The sequence below is a fragment of the Myotis myotis genome, unplaced genomic scaffold (assembly GCF_014108235.1).
Source record: "Myotis myotis isolate mMyoMyo1 unplaced genomic scaffold, mMyoMyo1.p scaffold_m19_p_3, whole genome shotgun sequence".
Classification (NCBI taxonomy): domain Eukaryota; kingdom Metazoa; phylum Chordata; class Mammalia; order Chiroptera; family Vespertilionidae; genus Myotis; species Myotis myotis.
In genome coordinates, this window is record NW_023416335.1 from 160070774 (window position 1) to 160094525 (window position 23752).

Consider the following 23752-nt stretch of genomic DNA (forward strand, 5'->3'; position numbering starts at 1 on the left):
GTAGAGGCCTCTGTCTGCCGACGTGAGGACGGAAGGACTGGTGGGGCCCCTGGGCTGTTGTCTGTGTGGTGCTGGTGTTCTCCTGTGCTGTTTGTACAAATAAACCTGTGGCAGGAAAAAAAAAAAAAAAAAAACAGAACCAGCAACATAGAAGCATCGAACAGACTGTCCAACCTATGAGGGAGGGTGGAGGGTGATGGGGTAAGAGATCAACCAAGGACTTATATGCATGCATATGAGCATAACCAAAGGACACAGACCATAGTGGGGTGAGGGCATGTGCTGGGGAGTGGGAGTGGCCAGCGATAGGCCAATGAGGGGAAAAGGAAACTCATGTAATACTTTAAACAATAAAAATTTTAAATTTAAAAAAATAAAAATAAAAGCTGAGAAAACTGATTTTCTAACAAATATTTTTTCCAATCACTAGAGATCTCATTAGTCCAGAGTGTTTGTTTTTAACTAATAATTATTAATTCCAAAATATAACACTATATAAACCTATATAATAAAGAGGTAATATGCAAATTGACCATCACACCCTGGCACAAGATGGCCACCCCCATGTGGTACAAAGATGGCTGCCACAAGATGGCTGGCAGGGGAGGGCAGTTGGGGGCGACCAGGCCTGCAGGGGAGGGCAGTTGGGGGCAACTAGGCTTGCAGGGGAGGGCAGTTGGGAGCGATCAGGCAGGCAGGGGAGCAGTTAGGCGTTGATCAGGCTGGCAGGGGAGTGGTTAGGGGGTGATCAGGTTGGCAGGCAGAAGTGGTTAGGGGCAATCAGGCAGGCAGGCAATCGGTTGGGAGCCAACAGTCCCGGATTGTGAGAGGGATGTCCAACTGCCAGGATCGGGCCTAAACTGGCAGTCGGACATCCCGTGAGGGGTCCCAGATTGGAGAGGGTGCAGGCTGAGCTGAGGGACAACCCTCCTAGTGCACAAATTTCGTGCACCGGACCTCTAGTATATAATAAAATATTATATATCACCAGACAGAACCAGCACAGATGAGATTCAATTTAGGGTATTAATCCCAGCTAGCTTCTAGAATGACCCTGTATAAATGCCTTGGTCTCTCATTGTATTTTCCTTTTCAAAGATATTCAACCTGGCTTTAAAAAAAAAAAAAAGAAGAAGAAGAAGAAGAAGTCTGAAAAAGCTCAGCAGGGATCTCAGATAAAGCAGGAACTTTCTGGGTTGGAAAGAAATGAACAAAGCATTTAAAAATAGAAAGAATGGAAGTTCAAGGATGGCACCCAGCCTGGGCGGCGGGCGGCGCGGCTCCCGCCTCAGAGTCCGGCACGCGGTGCGCTCTCTCTGCGTTGGGAGTCGTATCCTAGAGGGGGACGACATGCCAACTGCCAAGCAACTAGCTGACACTGGCTACAAGACTTTCTCCACCTCCATGATGCTGCTTACTGTGTATGGGGGCTACCTCTGCAGTGTTCGAGCCTACCACTTTTTCCAGCGGCGCAGCTCCCGGCGCCAGGCTGCGGAAGAACAGAAGACCTCAGGAGTCCTGTAGAACTGGGAGTCCTGTAGAACTGGGGGGCTCTTTTCCTTGACCAGAGGCCTGAGGCATGCTGTGGAAAGAGCTCACCTACAATCATCCAAATCAAGAGAACCAGGGCTTTAATGGTTTTCAAGTCCTGCTGGGGATAAGTGCCCATGTTTTCTCTGGAACTGCCAGTTTAAGGAGGCTATCAAATCGTAACAGGAATTGAGGCAGGAGGAGGCACATGCACAGACATTAAATATTTTGTCATGTGTCAAAAAAATAAATAAATAATAAAACTAGAAAGAATGAATGTGTGGCATGTTTTTATTTTAAAATCTCTACTGAAAGACAGTTTGGGTTTTTGCTTATTTTTTTAAGTTGGTGGGCTTGTTTACTGGTGCTAAACAGAACAGCGGTATCAGTTGAGGATCCTGTCACCTGCACAGAGCACTACTGAATGCAGTGAAGCCTGACCTTAAGGGGATGCTGATGCGGTGCCCACTCGCCATCCTCTCAAACCCTTAGCCTTTTCTTCCTCAGAAATTTCCATCTGCAGGTGTCTGAATGAAAAGCACTTATGAGTCACAGTAACAGTGTCAACACTTTCACCAGATTACTGCAATTTAAAGCCTTAAAAAAAAAAATCACATTTCACTTCAAATCACACCGGCCCCACCAATCTGCATGAATGATGTTGAGATAAATTCAGAGGTTGAGGATTTCATAAAGAATACTTTAAGATATTCCTAACAATCTAAAACTGAGTTGCCAAAACAGCAGCTTTTTCTAAAATGCTTTGTGCTGAGGCTGAAATGAAGCTTTTACTCTTAGCAATTATGTTTTAAGAAGCACTTTAACAGCTTGCTTCTCCTTCATAGAAATCACCCGGGGCACCCAGGTGAAAGAATAGCTTTTGTAAATTCAAAGCAGTGCCGAGGTCAGTGGTCTTCAGCACTAACGGCACATTGAAATAATCTGGGCAGCCTTTTAAAAAGGCTATGCCCAGCCCTTTCTGATTACTTGGTCCAGGATGGGAAACTGGAATACTATGTCTTAAAAGCTCCCCAGATTCTAATGCACAGACAAGATTAAGACTCATCTGCTGACAAGAATGGCTTGGGCCCAACTTCCACTAACACATTTCTTTTTAGGATCTTAACATGAAGCAAAGGCTGTAGAGCACACTCTCTTCAGCCCAAGGGCTGATAATTTTTAAAAAAACACAAACTCATCATTTGTTTACAAATTATTCATGTAAAAATAAAACACCTCCCTTCCATGATCCTTTTCACTGAAGCCATATTCAGTTCCTCGCTGTCAGGACAGATTCTCCTAAGTCACATTTAAGCTCTATAAACCAGGTAAATGTTCCAAAAATACAATACTTCAGCATTCAAACTGATCTCCCAGACTGCCACCTACACCGCGGACCGTACACAAATTTGTCATATCACACTTCTACTTCCTGGTTTTGCAAAATAGCATCACCAGATCTACCTGCAGTGTCAACACTTCCCTTTTTTTTTTCTGTCTAATCTTCAAAGGCCACAAGTCCCTTTTCTCCATAAAGCAGTGGTTCTCAACCTTGGCTGCACATTAGAATCACCTGGGAATCTTTTTAAAATCCTGATTTCTGGGCCTCATCCTCCGGAAATTCTGTTTCTTTGTTTTGGGGTGGGGCCACAACATTAGTAACAAACAGAATTTCTGGAGGATGAGTCCCAGAAATCAGGATTTTAAAAAGATTCCCAGGTGATTCTAACGTGCAGCCAAAGTTGAGAACCACTGATCTAGACAATTTCCATAAACAGGGCTTCTTTCCAACCAGCGCCCCACTTCTAACGGGCCCCATTCCTCCTGGAAGGCCCATTTCTAAGGCCTCGTTCTCTTCCCTAAGATGGCACCGCAAAGCCGGGGAAGGAGCGCGTCCCACCCACGCAAGGCCGCCATCCTCCCGGGCCCAACAGGACGGACCTGAAGGGAGGGGCTGATCTGCAGACGGGGAAGGAAAGGCCAGAGGAGGGCGCACCAAGGAACGCAATGGCTGCACCCGCAGCCCCAGCCAGAGCGGAGACCGACGTCACCGGAAGTGGGCCCCACCCCTAACGTCGGGCGCCGGAAGGGAGCGTTGCTAGGGCACGGGGTGGAGGCGACTGTGTGGAGAGCGCGTCTTGACTCAGGTAGGGGCGACATCGCGGCCCTGACTCAGGGCCCCCAAACAACGCACCTTCGGGGGCCGGAGTGCCCTCGCCAACTGTTGTCCCCCCTTCACGCGCCTGGTGGGCCTCCGCGCAGCTGTTCGGCTGCAGGCGGTTCCCCGCTTCGTCCCCTCGAGGGCCTTCCGAGCTCCTTTGTCTACAAACAAGTTATCCGCCTTCCCCGCTTCCCCTGTTCAGTCCCATCGCTTAAATCTACTCGGAATGTTCTGTTTAAAGAAAGAAAAACGATGTTACCGAGCCCCAGCTCTGTTGAGTGTAACCGGTTACCTCCGGCTACATTCACCCCCAAACTGGAACTACGTGGTGTCATTGGCCCGTTTCAGCGCGGCTCGTCCTCGGGGAAAAGATAGAAGATCCCGTTAACAGTTTGCTGGGGACGACACCTGAATGGACAAGGCTGACGAGGAGCCATGGGTCCCAGTGCCCTTGACCTGCCCTAATTAGTCCTTTTGCCCCTGAAAGGTCAGGATGGCGTCCTACAGGTTGTTGACTCCCATGCCGGTCATTCATTTAAATGCCTTAAAATCCAGGAAGATAATACTTGGCTCTTCCTTCCAGACCTCTTTTATTTTGATTTTAAAAGCATAGAGTGACCGTGTACAAGTAAAACATGTCGAAAGAAAGGTCAGAATTTCTTAATCCAGACATAACAAGTGTTTTTACGACAGTTTCACTAATGGTTGTAATTAACAGATGGGCTCTGCGGCCAATTACTAAACTAGGGTTCCAGCTGGTCACTGGTATTTCTTTTCGTGGATTCCAAGGCTGCTTATGTCATAGAATGGGGGGGAAGGGGTGTGGAATTGTAGGAGAGGCCAAAGGAGAGCTGGCTCCAGAGACAGTAACTGTAAATCGAGCCAATTTGCAGAAGGTTCTTACGGGGCGGTTTTATATAAATTTGGGTTGTTTTCCCCCATAATGATAAGTGTATTTAATCACAGTGCTCAGTAGGAGGGATCTCTAGGAGAAGAGAATTCAAACTACAAAACCAATTCTTGTCTTTTCATCTCCCGCATTTCCGTTGCAGACCTGTTCTTTTATGGGTCTGTTATGCATAAAATGGGAAGTTCTTTAGTCCTAACATTCAGAAGTTTTATCTCAAAGCATAGGGGGAATGACTGTTAACTGGATAGGTTAAATAACCACGTCTGCTCGTTTTAGCATAGGAGATGGGGGGACCGAGGGGAGGCAAAGCATCCGTGGAAAGCCTGTGGCACTTCCTGACCACGTTTAAGGAAAGTCATAGAAACAGTAAGCGAGAACATCGCTGGGCATATGGGAGGGATTGAGTGTAGACTGTCTGACGGCTTCCAGCATTCCCAAGTGTCAGAGGGGAGCAAGACTGGCAGCCTTTCCATCCTTTATTTTTTTAAAACAACAGTATTCTTGTGGTCTTGATTTGCCCTCTCTAATGTTAAATAGCATCAGACCCTAACAGATGGTAAACAGTGATTGGCTACTGTAATGGCACTTAACATAGACTGACATCCCCTGAATACATTTTAAGTTAGTAGTCAGGTGTGATTTTTCTTAACTATTTGGGAGCCCTATAATTTACTCCAAGAGTGTGAATTAAGCCATGATATTGAAATGCTTTAAAGTAACAAAGAATGCTTTAAAGGGGGGAAAATATGTGAGGAAGGAGGGCACTATAGGTTTCTCATAATGAACTTGGGTAGCTTCAATCCCAGTTTGACTCTACCTCTTAGGGCCACCTTTACGTACGTTTCATTTCTGATTCACTGAACCACTGCTTTTCCCCCCCTCCCCAGCACTTGGATTCGGCTCCTTCATTTCCAACATGGAAGAAACTTACAGTATGTATTTCTTATTGCTTTTAGAAAATAAGTTAACTTGCATACAATTTTATGTCTGACAGGACTTCTAATGTGTGGCAAAGATTCATATTTCTCCTAAACTGTTGAAGAGAAACGGTCTGTGTGATAGTAATATAGAGAAGTGCCCAAATTTGAAATAAGATATTTAAAATTTAAATAGTTAAAGAGGTATGAGAAGTCATCAAGCTTTGAAAAGGCTGGGACTGGGACACCTGTGTTTTCTTTCTATTTTCAGGAGTAATATGGTATACATAATGTTAATGTAGATTGAGTTTTTAGGATTAAAGAAATCCTAGGGAATATTCTTATTTCTCAAGTGACCTAGGATTCTTAGATGGCCAAGGAAATCAAAAGGGAGCCAGCACTAGAATCACACAAGTGTAGAACCAAAAAAGACCTGAAAATGACTTTATTTAACACTCAAATTTTGCACTGAGAAAACAAAACCTAGAATAATTTATTTGCCCAGGCATATACATCAATATTGCACTCTTAGGTATCCGCCAAACACAAATACTCATACAATGCACAAAGAAGTATATACTAGATTGTTAGTCACAGCATCTATACTAATAAAAGGGTAATATGCTAATTAGACCTGACATCTTCTGGACATCCTTCCAGACAAAGCCATGGTGGTGGGGGCTGAGGCAGTTAGGGGGCGATCAGGCCGGCAGGGGAGGGCCGTTAGGGGGTGATCGGACTGGCAGGGGAGCAGTTAGGGGCATCAGGCCAGCAGGCAGAGGTGGTTAGGGGCATTCAGGCAGGCAGGCAGGTGAGCGGTTAGGAGCCAGCAGTCCCAGATTGCAAGAGGGATGTCTGATTGCTGGTGTGTGATCGGGTCTAAACCGGCAGTCGGACATCACCCGAGGGGTCCTGGATTGGAGAGGGCACAGGCCAGGCTGAGGGACCCCCCCCTCCACCCCCGTGCACAAATTCCATTACATGACTATTTGTATATAAAAGTAAAAACTGTCCCTGACCGGTTTGGCTCAGTGGATAGAGCGTCGGCCTGCAGACTGAAGGGTCCCGGGTTCGATTTCCAGTAGGGGGTGTGCAGGAGGCAGCTGATCAATGTTTCTCTCTCATCAATGTTTCTAACTCTCTATCCCTCTTCCTCTCTGTAAAAAATCAATAAATATATTTTTTAAAAAAATAAAAGTAAAAACTGGAAACAACCTAAATGTCCATCTGTAAGGGAAATTATTAATCTATGAGCCGCCCTAACCGGTTTGGCTCAGTGGATGGAGCATCAGCCTGCGGACTCAAGGGTCCCAGGTTCGATTCCGGTCAACGGCATGTACCTTGGTTGCCGGCATGTCCCCAGTGGGGAGTGTGCAGGAGGCAACTGATCAATATTTCTCTTTCATCAATGTTTCTAACTCTCTATCCCTCTCCCTTCCTCTCTGTGAAAAATCAATAAAATATATTTAAAATATATTTTAAAAAAAAATAATAATCTATGAGCCCAGTCAGTTTTACTCAGTGGTTAGAGTGTCAGCCCTCAGACTTAAGGGTATGGGTTCGATTCCTAGTCAAGGGCATGTACCTCGGTTTCGGGTTCACTCCTAGCCCCTCCCCTAGTTGGGGTGTGTGCGCGGAAGGCCACCAGTAATGAAATATATGGACTCACGTAGAAGGAGCACAAAGATATGTTAAGTAAAAAGAAAAAAGGCAGCCCTAGCTGGGTGGCCCAGTTGATTAGAGTGTTGTTCCGTACACCAAAAGGTTACAGATTCAATTCCAGGTCAGGACACATACCTAGGTTGGGGGTTCCTGTGGGAGACAGCCAATGGATGTTTCTCTGTCTCTCGCTGCCTCTCTCATCCTCCCTCCCTTCCTCTCTTCCCCTTTTTTTCTCTCTAAAATAAATAAACATATTCTCTGGTGAGGATTAATTTTTTTTAATTTTTTAAGCAAATAGCAAAAATGGGTATAGGAAATCCCATCACACACCACAATATGGAGGAAACTTGGACATTATACTAAGTGAAATTAGTCTGTCACAAAAAGACAAATACTATGATGAAGTATCTAGGCTAGTCAAACTCAGAAACAGAAAGAAGAGTGTTTGCCATGATTGGGTGGAAGAGGGAATGGGGAGTTTAATGGATATAGAGTTTCAGTCTTGAAAGATGAAAAAAATTCTGGAGATTGGTTGCACAACAACATGAATATACTTAACTCTATTGACCTGTATATTTAAAAATGGTTAAGATGGCAAATTTTGTGTTGTATATATTTTATAGCCATTTAAAATTTTTTAATTAAAAAGAAAATAAAAATTTTAAATCTAAAACAGGTTAGAGCTAACCTAAATTACTAGAGACCAAAAAGTAAAGCATTTATGGTAGAAAACTGTCATTATCAAGTCTGACGTATGCCACTGTGTGGGCAATAAAGTGTGTATGAATCATAAGGTATGTCCAGTTCTGTCAGCTGCAGACATGGCTTAACATTTGCTAGTGATGGAATGGACTAAATGAAAGGATTTAATATGAATTTCATCTGTGAACTCTCCCTGGGAGTCCTGAAGCTTCAGAGGAAAAGATTGCTGGTCAGGATACGCCTGGTTGGCATAATAAGCCTGCCTGTCCTCTAAGATTTTTCCTTCCTATTCATTCTGTCCTTCACGTCACCTTTCTGGCTCATTTACATCATGGTCATGGTTCGCAATTTATTCCATGTTTACCACTCTTCAGTGAAACTGTCTGTTTCAATTCCCCACTAGCTTCTGATTTTCATAGCAGTCTCCTGGTTTATAAGCCTTTTATCAAATGTGAATTGTTTATCCTATTTCACTTTTATCATTGCCTTCAGTGGGGGCCAAAGCATTTTATTAGGTTGCTTCTCATCCTCATAATATACTGAGAATGTGCTTAACCATTTAATTTCCCTTCTTTAACCAGCCTATTAAAATTTGGGGCTCAGCCGGGGCATCTTGTAAAGCCTAAGGGTAGTTACATGTTCAGAGGAACTTCTCTGAGAGATATGTTCAGAGAAATTTCCACAATTCCAAACTATGGAAATAATCCCTGAAAGTATAGCCTTCTAAGGATAGTTTTAACTAGCATGATATAAGTTAGGGGCTTTCTTTCACATAGCAGCTTCATATGTCTGCAAGTGTCTTAACTTCAGGAGGCTCTGTGTTTGCAGATTATTCTGTTTTTTTTAATATGGCAAATTCGATAATCACTAAATTAAAGAATTCTGATTTTTTTTCATGTATTAGAATACAAAAGGTAAAACTACTTATCTAATAAAGGTATTGGTTTCATTTGAGAGGTAACTTGAGTAACCAAGATCAGGAACTACTTATAGTAGTAATGAATTAAAGCAGACAGGTGAAAAAGAAGTCATCTATCAATGAAAATTTCCCAATCTTCCATAGAACATATCACTGATATAGAGCAGTGCTTTTTTCGCGTCATGGCATACTAGCAAATAGACAGGGATGCTTTTAAGCAGGAGTAACTATCCTCAACTTGCCCTGGGACTGTTAAGGTATGGGAACACATGTGTGTGGACCCCTGCCTTGAAATATTGGCACCCCATCCATTCCAACCTTCAGCATACTAGTTGGGAAGCTCTGGTTGGCTAGCTAGACTATAAATGACCCTGAATTAGCACTTTTAGAAAAGGAAAAGATAATGTCATGTAACTTTTTGTTTAATAGTAAGGATAACCAACAATGAAAACAATATTTTTTTTCTTTTTTTATATTTTTATTTATTTCAGAGGGAAAGAGAAATTGAAACATCAGTGAGAGAGAATCATTGATTGGCTGCCTCCTGCATGCCCCACACTGGGGATTGAGCCCACAATCTGGGCATGTGTCCTGACCGGAATCGAACGATGACCTCCTGGTTCATAGGTTGATGCTCAACCACTGAGCCATGCCAGCTGGGTGAAAACAGCAATATTTAAGTACAACCAAATATGAGCTAAGACCTTATCCCTTGATCACTGGTTTTGCTGGTCTTAACACAATTTTATCAGAGTTAAATCTTCATTTTCAAATGTTTAATTACACTTTTATTTAAATTTCAAGTTGTTTTCAGACTGTCTTATTCTATTGTTCCAGATTCTGTTGGAAAATACATTGTGCTTTAAAAATGAAAATACATTGTGCCTGCCCTAGCCGGTTCAGCCTGTGGTCTGAAGGGTCCCAGGTTTGATTCCGGCCAAGGGCACATGAATGGGTTGCTGGCTCCATCCCCAGTAGGGGTCGTGCAGGAGGCAGCCAATCAATGATTCTCATCATTGCTGTTTCTATCTCCCTTTCCCTTCCTCTCTGAAATCAATAAAAATATTTTTAAAATAAAATGCTTTAAAAGAAAGAAAATACATTGCGCCTGTAATCCTGTAGTTTTCCAAAGACCTATTAAGCTTTATACTTATCCTATTTCTTTCTCTCTCTCAGTCGATTCCCTGGACCCTGAAAAGCTATTACAATGTCCCTATGATAAAAACCACCAGATCAGAGCCTGCAGGTTTCCTTATCATCTTATCAAGTGCAGAAAGGTAGGGTATTATTTTCATAATTTGCCATGTGATACCCTCTGAGTTGTTTTTAAAAAAACAAATTCTGTAAATATCAGATAATTTGAATGTGTTAAATTGAATTTCCAGAATTGTTTTGGGACTCTACCTTTGTATTAAATACCAACATTTATAGAAAGGAGTTTGTTTACTTCTTGGGTACATCAGTTTTTTCCTATTTTGTTCCCCCCCCCCCCCCAAACTAGTGATAAGCACCCATAGTGATAAACAGCTTCTCTGGAGTCGTTACTCCCTTTGTAAAAAGAGGAAACACTAATTTTTGCTAGCAATGAGAAAATCCCTTCCGCCTTGTGAAATTAATGCTGATAAGGATTGAGTCAATAATACACTGATTTCCGATATTTTTTATTATAAATTTTAGAGAAGTTGAACAGTTAGAGGTTAGCCCAAGAAAAACTTATTCCTAAAATTAACTCTTTTTCCAAATTTCAACAGCATCTTTGAGGGGGAAAATAAAAAACAACTTATTAGTGTTTCTTCTCTGGTCATTCTTTTGTAGACTTAGCTGATGTAAACTACTTTAATGCTGGTATAGTAACTGAGGCACTTTGAAAAGATTGTTAGAATGCTGATGTCAGATACAGAGGCCAAAGTTCTGCCAGGACTGATGCTTGGGAAACAGTTTTGGTACTTAATCCAAACTGCATGCGATTTATATATGTATTAACATCCTTTCATGACTATTTCTCTTGTAGTCCTGGAGATATGATTATAATGCCAATTTTTAGTTCTCCAGCTCTTTTTAATCTTTTGAACAAAGATCCCTTAAAGTTGAACATGGACAGTATGGATCTGAATATACCACCACAACGTCCTCTCCTAATGCACTTAATCTTTGGCCACAAAACCGTTGCATTGGAATACCTGATATCCCTTACAAAAACATGGAGACAAATGCCCTCACAATTTTCTCCGCCCTCTATTTTTTTTTTTCCAGCCTTCTCCCCATTTCACATTATTTTTACCTTTTTTTTAGTATTGTATGATATGTTTTTCTTATCCTATTAAGTAAATTTCTTAATTGCTGGTATATTACCATAAGATTTGAGTAACATTAAATACTTTGTTTTGTTTTAATAAGAAACTTGGTCAGCAGAGTAGACTCTATCATTTGGGCTTTTCCTTAGTGAAATAACTGAAATAAAGGTCAAATTATTCAGAGCCTCATTTCAGGCATCATTACTTTAAATAAGTGTTCCCAAGTTAATCTGAAAAATCACTGGTTTGCTTCTTCTGCAGCTCCCTTCTAACAATTATTTTCCAGCCTTATTGTATTGCAATAACAGGGACACTACTGCAATGCAGACTGGGAGTGTGTTTTAGCATTACTGTGTATCCTCAATATCAGCTTTCAAAGACATCCAAAGAGCTCTACCATTACATGCTGTGCCACTTGAATCTCATGACTCTGAAGAACAGGGAGAGAAGATGTGGTTCAAATACCCAATTCTAAATTTGCTCTTTACCTCCACATAAATCGTTTTAACCCTAAAATCTGTGTTGTCAGTCTCTATAGTCATAACAAAGAGGCTTACGTTTTGATGATTTTGAGAAATTATATGGTCTGTATGAATGATAAAAAAAAATTCCTCTTAATTTTCTACTATGAATTTATCTATCATAGCTAAGCTACAAGTTTATTGAGAGATTTTAGGGGAGCCATTTATAGATAAAGCTGAGCCATGCCCCTTGGACTTTTAAGAGGTCCAGAGAATTGATAGACTCCTTAATTTTTGTTCCACAGAATCATCCTGATGTCGCAAACAAATTGGCTACTTGTCCCTTCAATGCTCGCCATCAGGTTCCTCGGACCGAAATCAGTCACCATATTTCAAGCTGTGATGACAAAAGTTGTATAGAGCAAGACATTGGTAAGACTGACTAGCTGAAATGTTTTGGTACTAGAGGCTAGCCCCTTTAAATTTGTGTTATGCTACATTGTCACCTTGATTTTTGTCTTTCCATATTGAAGAACACTTTCAGCAGGAAAAGGTTGTCAGGTTATGTTTGTTAGAATGCTTTCTCTTCTAAACAACCTTATTCACTTTACCAGTAATTCATCTAACTAAAAAAATCCTTTTCTTGCCACAGATATGATAAATATCTTTGTTTCTGCTATTTCTTTCATGTCCTCTGTCAGCAAGGGGATAAGACCACTCTGTTTATCTTTGAGAAACAAAGACCCATTGAGCTACCCTGCAACCTCTTTAGCCACTAACCCCTTTAAACATAACTTAGCAATGTCCCGTTCTCATGTCAAAATCTCTATTGTCTTACAGTCAACCAAACCAGGAACCTTGGACAAGAGACTCTGGTTGAGAGCACATGGCAGTGCCCTCCTTGTGATGAAGACTGGGATAAAGGTAAGTGCTTCTGCATCTTTTTCTGCACAATATCTAAATCTCAAGTCACTTGCTTTAGACAGAAGGAAGATTTTCCTGTTTTATGGACATGCCATGTTTTGCAGAATGCTTTGTTATTTTTATTGGGCCCCAAAATGAGCACATTTGTATGACTGTGCAGACACGTGGAGCAGCCTCCTCTTCTTGATTGGAAAAAGCACTTCTTTACATCTGTCTTCTTCCATAAATTGTGCTATGCCATCTGTGTTTAGCTGTTTCTGGGCACGTTTATTATTATTTATGTCGTTTGTGTTTATATTCTTCAATTAAATTCCTGCTACTATGTCACTTAGGCGGGGTACTTGATCAATTTTTACTTCCTTCTCTAAACTTAGGTGTATTATTTCCCATCTTACAAATTCAACTAGCATAAACTGGTGTCTTATACCACAAACTATGTTTTGCTTTCTTTGGCAGATTTGTGGGAACAAACTAGCACCCCATTTGTCTGGGGCACAGCCAACTACTGTGGCAAGAACAGGTAAATGAAATTGTCTCATTCCCAGTACTGGCTCCCAAAATCAGGGCTTTGTTACCCAAAAAAGCCACCAAAGCATGAATTGATCTCTTTCCTTGATGACGTTACTTGGTAGTAACTTAGTCTAGATATTGTTTTGGTGGATTATTTTTCTTATTTCTTCCTTGATTCATAAAAAGGTCACATGCTTTGTGTAAATCACTGTGGGAACACAAAAATACTAGCTTAGAGTCTAGCAAAGGAGACAGTGGAGCCAGATATTCTTATGTCTTAGTTGAGTTTTTCACTAGGTTCATATTATTTTAATGCTTTAAAAAAAAATCCCCAGCTATACTACATGGATCATTTTTACTCTTGGTAACTAGTGTTTAAGGAAAAAATAATCTTAAAAGTTGTTTGTTTAAGAGTAGGGAATCCAAAATACCTGTTGGGTAGGGGAAAAAATGCATCTCTTCTTCCCACTGATTTTGCATATAATTTTGAAGTCTGTAAGATTTCTCATTATTATTTTATTTTTAAACCTTAGAAGATCACATTTCAAATCCAAATGAGAATATTTCTGGATTAGAAAATAAAGGACTGAGATGTTAGACTTCATTTTTCCCCCAATTGAATACTTACCCATTTTTATTTCTTAGCTCCTGAGGTCAGCTAGTAATTGTAACTGTACCTTATTTTGTGTATGCATTAAGATAGAAAAACTTAAAAATGAATTTCACTAGTACAATTTTAATTTTGCCTCAGTTCTTTGAGATTTGTTGCCTTTAGTTTGATTGTCTTGGCATTTTATTTTATCTCATGTTTATTGAGTGAATTGATGTGTTTGTCATACAACTGAACAGTAGATGGCATTACTGTTTATATAAATTTCTAAGAAATGAAAATACTTAGACCCATCTTAATGCCTGTACAGAACAGTGAGCTTTCCAGAGAAATGGTAATCATTCTGATTGCGAGAATGTTTTGATGGAAATGTGTTTACATTTCATAATGTAGTCTGTTTTGTTTTCCCCCAAATTACAAAAAACACATTTTGATTGTCTTGTGTGTGCCTGCCTGAAGAATGCTGGCATAGTCAGATTTATCTTTCTTTTTGCAGCCCTGCAAGCAACATAGTTATGGAACATAAGAGTAACCTGGCTTCAGGCATGCGCGTTCCCAAGTCTCTGCCGTATGTTCTGCCATGGAAAAACAGTAAGTGTAATGAGACAGAATGCTTTTATTATTTTCTTTGTGCTAATAAATGTAGTTAGTCTTTATATTCAAAAACATGTTTAGTCTGAATACCTTGCACTCTCACAACCCTGAGAATGAGCAGCTCTTAAATTTTATACCCTAAGGCAGCGGTTCTCAACCTGTGGGTCGCGACCCCTTTGGCGGTCGAACAACCCTTTCACAGGGGTCGCCTAAGACCATCCTGCATATCAGATATTTACATTACAATTCATAACAGTAGCAACATTACAGTTATGAAGTAGCAACGAAAATAATTTTATGGTTGGGTCACAACATGAGGAACTGTATTTAAAGGGCCAGAAGGTGGAGAACCACTGCCCTAAGGGCTTCACTCAGTTCACCCTAGTCCTGGTTCTGGTTAGTATCGGGAAAGTACAAGATCACAGAAACCAAAAGAATATTTTCAAGATAGGGTGACCACTGACGTCAAATACCATGAGTAAATTTGGGGAGCAATAAAAAGACTATTGCCCTGCCTGGCTACTGTGGCACAGTGGTTGAGTGTCAACCCACGCACCAATTCCTGGTCAGGACCCATGCCCAGGTTGTAGGCTCAGTCCCCAGCAGGGGGTGTGCGAGAAGCAGCTGATCAATATTGATGTTTCTCTCTCATCAGTGTTTCTATCTCTCCCTCTCCCTTTCTCTCTCTCTCTAAAATCAATAAAAACATTTTAAAAAATAAAATAAGTAAGAACATATTTTTTAGAAGACTATTGCCCTGACCAGTGTGTCAGTGGTTAGAGTGTCAGCCCGAGCACCAAAGGGTTGCAAGTTCATTTCCTGGTCAAGGGCATGTACCTGGGTTGCAGGTTCAATCCCTGGTCGTGATTGGAGTGCATGCAGAAGGTAACCAGATGATGTCTCACATCGATGTGAGGTGTCCTTTCTCTCTCTCTCTCTCTTTCTCTCTCTCTCTCTCCCCTCTCCCTCTCTCCCTCTCCCCCTCTCCTCCTCTCCTCCTCTCCTCCACACCTCCTTCCCCTCACTTCCTCCCTTCCACTCTCTCTAAAAAAATCAATGGAAAAAATATTCCCAGGTGAGGATTAACAACAACAAAAAAGACTATTGATTTTGGTTAGGAGGAAGTCATCCTTGATTTTTAAGACATAAGATCAATAGGGAATTGGGATTAAAAATTGGATTTCAGGGACCTAAAAGGAAATGTGTAGAGAAAACATGAAAGTTATGAGTCATAAGAATCAGCATAAAAATAGTATTTGAATGTCTTTCCTAGACATCAGAGACCATGCTGAGCAAACATACTAAATTTGTATCATACCACCCTGGTAAAGAAATTCCCACATATGGAACACCCAAGATAACCATCATATTTAATATAAACTTTATTTTTCTAATGTTGCCTACCAATTCAGATTCCCTTGGTTTTGGTCTTTGCCACAGTTTGAGTTAATTTTTAGGTGGCTAAAGGATTTCCTTTAAAAAAAAACTTCCCTTTGGATACTTGCCCAAAAAATGAGATCACCAAATCATATGTCAGAAGGCTTGATAGGTAAAGAACTATCTTCTTTTTTCATGCACTTGAGTAGAATGCAATCACTAATTTTAAATTCTTCTACTTTTAGCCCTGACCGGTGTGGCTCAATTGGCACATATCCAGGTTATAGGTCCAATCCCCAGTTCAGGCGCATATGGGAGGCAACCAACTGATGTCTCTCTCCCTCCCTCTCCCACTCCTTCTCCCTCTCCTCCCTCTCCTCTTCTCTCCCATCCCCCTCTTCCTTCCTCTCTCTCTATAATCAATAAAAGCACATGTCCTTGGGTAAGAATTTAAAAATAAATGAATGAATGAATGCATTCTTCTACTTTTATATTGTGATTCAATATACTTCAGAATAAATTGTTTGTGTTTAGTTAAGAGTAGAGGATGGAGTGAATTTCAATTGACATGGTGTATTTATTTTGAAATATTTCTACTCTATAGATGGAAATGCACAGTAACTGAATATCTCATCAAGTAAGTGTTTCAGTTTTATTTCACTACCTTCTCCGATGGTAGCAAGATTTAACTGGACATAAAGCAATTTGGGTCCAATTGTCTTTCAGATTATGGTACCAAATTAAAGCTTTGTGTGTGCCTATATTTTTTAAGTATATAGCTTCTGTTATGGCTTTACACACTAATGAAAAGGCATTTACTGATTAAATTAGAATTCGGTTAACACGCCAAGTTGCTTTCCCTAGAGTTACTACACATTGCCTTTTTCTTTTTCTATCAGCGTTGCATTCTAGATCTCTCATACCCCTTTAATGGGCTGAGATTAATCAGACAGCTGTGCTTCACTACTCTGCAGTTCTTTCTCTGTGCAGTACAGTTTAACACATCAAAATATTCAGACTCTTTTTAATGAGCACTTAAAAGTTTCGGGTTTCTAAGAGTCTTGCACTGTTGATCTTATCTGAATATTTGATTGAACAAAACTTCAAAATATCTATATGAAGAGAGCAAAAAGTTTACTTTCCACAGATGAAGCCTTTCCTCGAGGTTACTATGCCCATAGCAGAGCCAAGTTTGGTGCTTCAAATGCTGTCCTGGCTGCGTTTGCCCCTGGCAAAAGAAATGTTAAAAAAGGCTAGGGATGGGATTATATCCCCCACTGTCTTGAGCTAGTAAGTCCTCAGTGAATATTTAGTGAATGAATGAGTGAGTGGCCTCTTGCCTTTGAGTTCATTCACTTCCTCTGGACAGTGAATCAGATGGATCTTCTGTGAGTTAGGTCTCATTTTATATGAAAGCTGATGTTTCTTCTGGTGAGAAGTAGAAAGGAGATTCTAAAAGTAAACACTCCTTAGCTATAGACTATAACTATCAGTTGCTTCCAGTATCAGCCATTTTTCTTGATAGGTTCTGACATTAAATTGTTAAATATATCAGGAAGGCATAAAATTACATCTGGCCCCTGAAGGAAAAGAGACACAATAGCACTAGGGTGCGCCAGGAAAGTGCACACAGATCTGGATAAATCATGAACTTTAAATCCTCTTACACACTGTACAAAATACTTGGTGCTCTAGTATGGATAGTTACCTAGTAAAAAATGGCTACTCTTAAGGCAAAAGCCTAGGAGAAACTTCTATTCTATCACTTAAGAAAAGACACACCTCTCATTTGGAACTAAATTTATTTTTCTGTGTAACCCCTGAGGAATCAGGAAAAAAAAAAATTATCCTATGTTAGTTCAGACTCTTTAAACAGCCGCAGACCTTCTTATCATTTTTTAAATGCCTGTTGTTGCAGAATTCTCTAGCTTCTATGGAAGGGTACAAAAGAAATAGAAGACATGACTTATTCCCTTAAGGAATTAATTATGGGTGGAAAGGTTTTTTGAATGCACAGAAGTGAAAAGGATTTGTTTACCTTATAGTCAGTATGCTTTATCCCATTTGTGTGTGTATCAACCACTCCATTTTTTAATAGATAGGTGCCTCAAAAGCAAGTAATACTAATTTTTGTTCACCTGATGTACATTATAATAGCTCAGACAATACTGGTAAATTAATTAGTAGTAGAGTGAATAAAAAGAAAAAAGATCAATATAAGTTAATTAGAATTAATCCAGAATTGTCTGCAGGAGTCAATTGCCTAGATAGTCAATTCTGATTTTCTCCTGAGTCAAAAAACTGTTGACACAGGAGTGTACATTGATCTCTGCGTAGATTGCTTTTAAGTCAAGTTTCTCTGTGCTTAGTGGTACTAAAGAGCTCAAGGTCAGAAGGTACTTGGTGCTCTGCCATAAACAGCAGATTCCTCCAGCGACCAAGAGATTTTAATTGTGTTGTAGTTGTGTGGCCCATTGTCATATGCACTTGTTGCCTTTGTCACTGAAAGGAACTAAAAAAATTTTTTTTCTCATTTCCTTACAGATGACTGAACCTAGAAGACTCTTGCTTCTTCCTGCTATCAGTGGGTTCTTCATTTTTCTCCTAATCTAATTATAGAAAGATAAACTGTCTGTGACTTTCAAACTGACAAATGCCTTTTTTTCTCTCCCCTCTTTTGAGTCCTCATTTGATGCAAGAAAGACTCCGCATAGTTTTAAAACTATTTCAAATAAACCATTGGTGTAGATAGCTTGATAGTTTGGTCAAGTCCCTGAGCCCCAAGATCAGAAAGCACATCCCATTCCACATTAATGAAACATAATTATTTAAAGAATCTTAAAGAAGCCATCAAATGCAGGCAAGAAACTTGGGTTGGAAAAAGTAACTGAGTATTTGTGTTCTCTGACATATGTGGACCAAATTCTTTTTCCCATTAGTATGAATGGACCCATTTGATCAGTGCATCTGTTTATCCAGGGTCACCAGATACTGATAGCATTTATAGGGCAAAATGCCCCATTCTTGTTAGAAACTTGAGGACATCGTCTGTCTAAATATTTCCAACCTAGGGGAGGTTTCTTGTATTTATCTCTCCTACATTCCAGCTAGACGTACTAGTTGTCAGACTAGATATAGATTATATAGGAGTGAAGATTGGAATGGAGGGGAGGAACAAGTGTACATGTGGAGAAGAGAGAGAGGCTTTCCACCTGTGTGTGAAGTTTAAGTTTCAAAGTTGAAATGTGTGAGGGCCCTGCTGACTACCTGGGATGTATGTGTAATAAGTTAGATTTTGAAACATCCAAAGCTCTGGATATCTTAGCATCTTGTTGGCCCTTCCAAGGAGACTTCAAAGTCTCCCCAGAGATTGTTTGGATTGTTTTTGTGTGGTTGTTTTCAAGTTTGACTTGGTTTGGTTTTAAAACTGTCTGGCATGGGAGGGGTTTGTGATCTGGTATAGATAGGGACTTGGATGAAGCATACTGACAATCCCAAAAGGGATCTCTCTAGCAGAGTAACAGATAAGGGGAAGCAGGCCTTCTCCCACCAGTTTTACTCAAAATTCTTCCCTGATGAAGCAGAGCTGTCTGTTTCTTTAGTTCCAAACTCTAAAAACAGGTTCAAGATAAGCCCCAGTACAGTAGTAGTTCTGCTTAGCTGCATGATCTTAAGTGAATAACTAGGCCCTTTCTCCTGAGAGGGTAGTGAATATACTGAGGAGCGGGGGAAACACCCTTTATGCCCCAGTCCTGGTCACTTATGTTTGTGTATCAATCAATACCTTACAAACACTTTATTTAAAAATAGTCTTATTACTGGAAAATGCAAAACCCTTTTGATTTCAACTGTTCAGGTGATGACAGAACAAAACTATCATCTGCTATACTTGTAACCCAGAACTCCCACCTAGTTTAGGAGAAATAAGCAGGGACATGAGTCTCATTGCAAAGAATTAAACAGAAAATAGTTACTTTGTGTTTTTATTTAATATTTAAAGAGGTGATAGGCTAACATCTAACATTTATGAAAAGCAAATGAAAACCCTGATTTTGTTATTTTAGGAAAACAGCTCTTTGCTCATGACTACTAGAATTTAATCACAATACATCTGACTCTTTGGAGTATAACACTCACATGGGAGAATCACTGGCTGCCTGTGTTATTAGCTCACAAAATAGACAATCCTGTTGTTTCTTTGGTAAACTAATGATTAAAGCAACCAATTTGTCTGATCCAGGACCTTTCAGGGACTGCCTGGGATTCTTATTGGGCCTACGATTCACTAGTCTGGACTTTGTTTCCTGGAGATTTTTAGAGATTCTCAAAAACTAGAACAAAAGTGACTATTTACCACTTCTGCCAGATATTGGGAGGAGACGTTTACCAATCTTTGAGACTCTCTTTTGGGGATGATACCCTCCCTTTGGGATGTGAACAGTGGAAGATAAAGAATTGAATACTCTGCCTTAATTTCAGTTACAGTCAGGTGTTATGGTTAAATACAGAGGTGTTTTGAAACCTTAGTCCAGAGCCTCTGAGTCCTACATTTTGATCTTATGTAGGGCTTCCAGATTCTACCCCAAAGAGACGATTTGCTTTTTGAAAAATTGCCTTTCTCTATAGGGGTTCTAGAAGTGCCATTGTGATTTGCAAATGTTATTACCAGGAATAAACAAATGTAAGTAATAAAGGACCTTTAGCTCTCCTGGTAGTTATACCTGAGCTAAATGAGGAAAGTATGCAGATTTAATTTCGAATAATGCATCGCAGTACCCTTTCATTGGTGAGGGAGAACAGTAGCTGCTTGTGTTAGTCTCTTAGACAAAATGTGTGTATCTATATTGGCATTCTTAGACTTCTTTACTTGTACTTTTCACAATTCACATTAAGCTCAAACGTAGGCAGAAACCAAGGAGATAACATTATACTTATTACCTTTTTTAAAGATGCAGGATATAAAAATCAAGTTGATTTGTATACTATAATTTAAATGATCGAAGCAGGACTGGCCTTGCGAAGAAAAGACCTCTGAGAAAACATGCATTTCTTGTATCAGTACAAGGGGTAGAATAAGGAAAACTACCTAAATTCCAGGAGAAAAATACTGTAGTGGTGGCTCATTCCTTTGATCACTATCTTCCTGGTACTGTTAAGCTTTGGAACATATTCGTATCCTACCTTACAGTCATGGCCTTTTCAGAGGCCACTAGAGACATTAACCTGTTATAACAACAGTCTCAGCTGACTTTGTTCCAGCTATGGCAGTCTGAAGAATGCACACCTGTGTGTGAACAGGGGATTAGCCCTATACATAGCCATTCTACTGCCTGGTGCAGCTCAGTTTTATAAACTTGGTAACTGGTGAGACATATAAAATCTAAGATTGTATATAAAAAGGAAGAACAGCATCCTAGGCGAACAGTAACCGTAATAACAACCATATGGTCAGAAGGTTTGCTTTTGTGTTTACCTTAATTAAAGACTGTTTTATATGAAACTAAAATAATGTAAGAACCTTTGAGGAAATGTGAAGATAAGTTTAGTATTTTACTTTGTTATGCACACACACACACACATAAAGAAAGGAAATAAGTCCAGTTTATATGAAAAGCTGAGTATGAATCCAACCATGCCTCTTAATTGTTATTAAAATACTGAAATAAAGTGTGCTTTCCTGGTTTGTCTGTTTGGATTTTATTTCCTGAGGCTTGGAGTTCAGATTTTCAGTGGATGGGGTTATTTAGGTCTTTGTGTTGGTTTTCTCTGGAGTGGAACTTTGCAGCAGAGGTGCAAATTGAAAGTGATGGGAAGTCTTGATCTGGAGCTTAGAAGCTCCACTGAGATATCCTTTTGTTGAATTGGCAGTTTCAACAGAAGAATCAGTGTTTTAACTTTACAAAACCTTGAAAAATAAGCATTGATATGGTTCCACTAGGTATGTAACTCTGACATCCACCTATCATATCTCATATATTCTTAAAACTGGAGGGAGCTTAGAGAACCCCGAACCCAAAATTTCATCTTACATATGAAGAAACAGGCCCTGAGAAAATGTGCAACATGTCATCCTATATAATAAAGAGCTAATATGCAAATGGTCATCACATCCTCACACCTTAATGGCTCAGACACTCAACACTGGGGAGAGAGGAATGGGGACCAGCCAGGCACAAATGAGCTTGTGAGAGAGGAACGGGGACCAGCCAGGCTGTGGCCCTGGAGGGGGACAAGCCACCTACCCCGCAGTCCCGGGCACCTGTGGCTGCAGCCCAGGCAAAGCCGCCTGCCCACAGTCCCCTGCGGCTGCGGCTGGCCCCAGGGGAAGCCTGCTCGGGTCCTGGGTGCCTGCGACTGGCCAGAGGAGAGAATCCTGGGTCCTGGGTGCAGGGCGAGGTAGAGACAGGGCAATCAGGGGAGCAGTTAGGGGAGATCAGGCAGGCAGGCAAGCGGTTAGGAGCCAGCGGTGCCAGATTGCAAGAGGCGGTCAGACATCCCCCGAGGGGTCCCGGATTAGAGAGGGTGCAGGCCAGGCTGAGGGACACCCCCCCACCCATGCATGAATTTTGTACACCAGGCCTCTAGTCTTTTAATAAAGGAATGAGAATGATAAACAAAATTCAAGATAGTGGTTATCTCTGGGGGAGAAGTAGGGGGATGGGATGAGGAAAGAATACAGTGTATTAGTAGTATTCTGTTTATTAAGTTGGGTGATGAATTTCTCAGTGTTTATCTTATGCTGCTTATGTATGTATCAAATAATGTATAATTTTAAAACAGTCGAGTAATTGCTACTAGTAAAATTGTTATACAGTGTTTACTGTGGGTAAGCCACTGTTCTTAGTGTTTTAGAGTAGGGGGGGAAACAAGCCCTGAAAATTTTATCACAGCTTGTCAGTAGTGAGCTGTGACCATGACGTGGGACTTCTGGTTTCTAATTTACTGCTTTTGGCTTCTATAACCATCCTGCTTCCCTAAATGTTGATTTTGGGAACCTCTTATTCTTTCAGGCTAGAGTTTCTAGACTCATTTTCATGTCTACCAGCTTGGACTCCATGGTCAGTCATTTCAGTAGCCTAAATTATCACCCAGGGTTCCCTTGACCCCACTGTTGTCCACTGTCTCGCTTCACAAATTCCAAAGTCAAGTGAAACCCACTACCTCTTACTCTGTTTATTTTAAGAGTATTGTGCGTAGTGATAGAAAATCACATAAATATGCCAACTGACTCTGCTGCAGATGTATGATTTCTTAACCCAGGCACTCATTCCTATTTGGCTTATTCAGATTTGCCTGGTTACCCTTGCACCCTTTTTATTGTTCTCAACTTTATAGTCTCTACTTCCCACCACCACTTTCAGCCAATGGCTTTGCCTATTACACTCGAGAGAAAATACTGGTCATCAAACTTAGCTCCTCCTTTTTTCCATTTCTAGATCTAACTCTTACAGCACCCATCTTTTTCTTTATTTCAGAGGTATACTTCTTCTCCAAGCTAACTCACCCTTCTACCTGTACTGTATCCCAGCATATTATCTACTGATATGTAACAAACAAATTGCCCAGCTGGTGTGACTCAATAGTTAAGCATTGATCTGTGATTTTTAGAGAAGAAGGGAGAGAGAGAGAGATAGAAACTTCAATAAGAGAGAAACATCACTTGGCTGCCTCCTGCACAACACCTACTGGGGATCAAACCCACAACCCGGGCATGTGCACTGACCAGGAATCAAACCAGCAACTCTTGGTGAATGGGTCAGCACTCAACCACTGGGCCACACCAGCCAGGCTACATTCTTTTCTTTTTTTTTTTTTTTCTTTTTTTTTTTTTTTTTTTTTAAAGAAACACATACCCTGTCCCCTGTATCAATCAGAGTTCAGTTGCAGAAAACAGAATCCATTTGAGCTTGTCTCAGCAGGAAGGGAAATGTTACAGGGCATTAAATGAATCACAGAACTGTTGGGAAGGCTTGAAGAAACAAATCCTAGACTGAATTTCCAAAAATAACTCCCAAAGACTGCTCAGGGAGCTGCTACTTCTACAGTTAGGAAGCTGCCACTGAAGCTGCCAGTTCAAGAAGCACATCTCTGCGGTTATCAGCAGCCCCATATGGATGCCCTGCACCCTCTGTCTTAACCCCTGCTGGCTTCAAAATCCAAGTGATACACTAGTGCATCTGA

At 40.6% G+C, this 23752-nt stretch overlaps 2 protein-coding genes across 2 annotated transcripts; both read left to right on the forward strand.

Annotated features, from left to right (window-relative positions):
* The first annotated feature begins 1253 nt into the window (after positions 1–1253).
* Positions 1254–1766, forward strand: LOC118650997 (cytochrome c oxidase assembly protein COX14-like). Its single transcript, XM_036299654.1, has one exon. The coding sequence runs from the start codon at positions 1351–1353 to the stop codon at positions 1522–1524; it is 174 nt and encodes a 57-aa protein (XP_036155547.1). The 5' UTR covers positions 1254–1350; the 3' UTR covers positions 1525–1766.
* Positions 1767–3618: 1852 nt separating this feature from the next.
* On the forward strand, positions 3619–21243 carry GTSF1 (gametocyte specific factor 1). Its single transcript, XM_036302121.1, has 9 exons — positions 3619–3677; positions 5489–5533; positions 9978–10078; positions 11862–11988; positions 12397–12480; positions 12937–13000; positions 14097–14191; positions 16176–16208; positions 18116–21243. Exons 2-8 carry the CDS (start codon positions 5518–5520, stop codon positions 16190–16192), a joined length of 504 nt encoding a protein of 167 aa, XP_036158014.1. The 5' UTR covers positions 3619–3677; positions 5489–5517; the 3' UTR covers positions 16193–16208; positions 18116–21243.
* The last annotated feature ends 2509 nt before the right edge of the window (positions 21244–23752 follow it).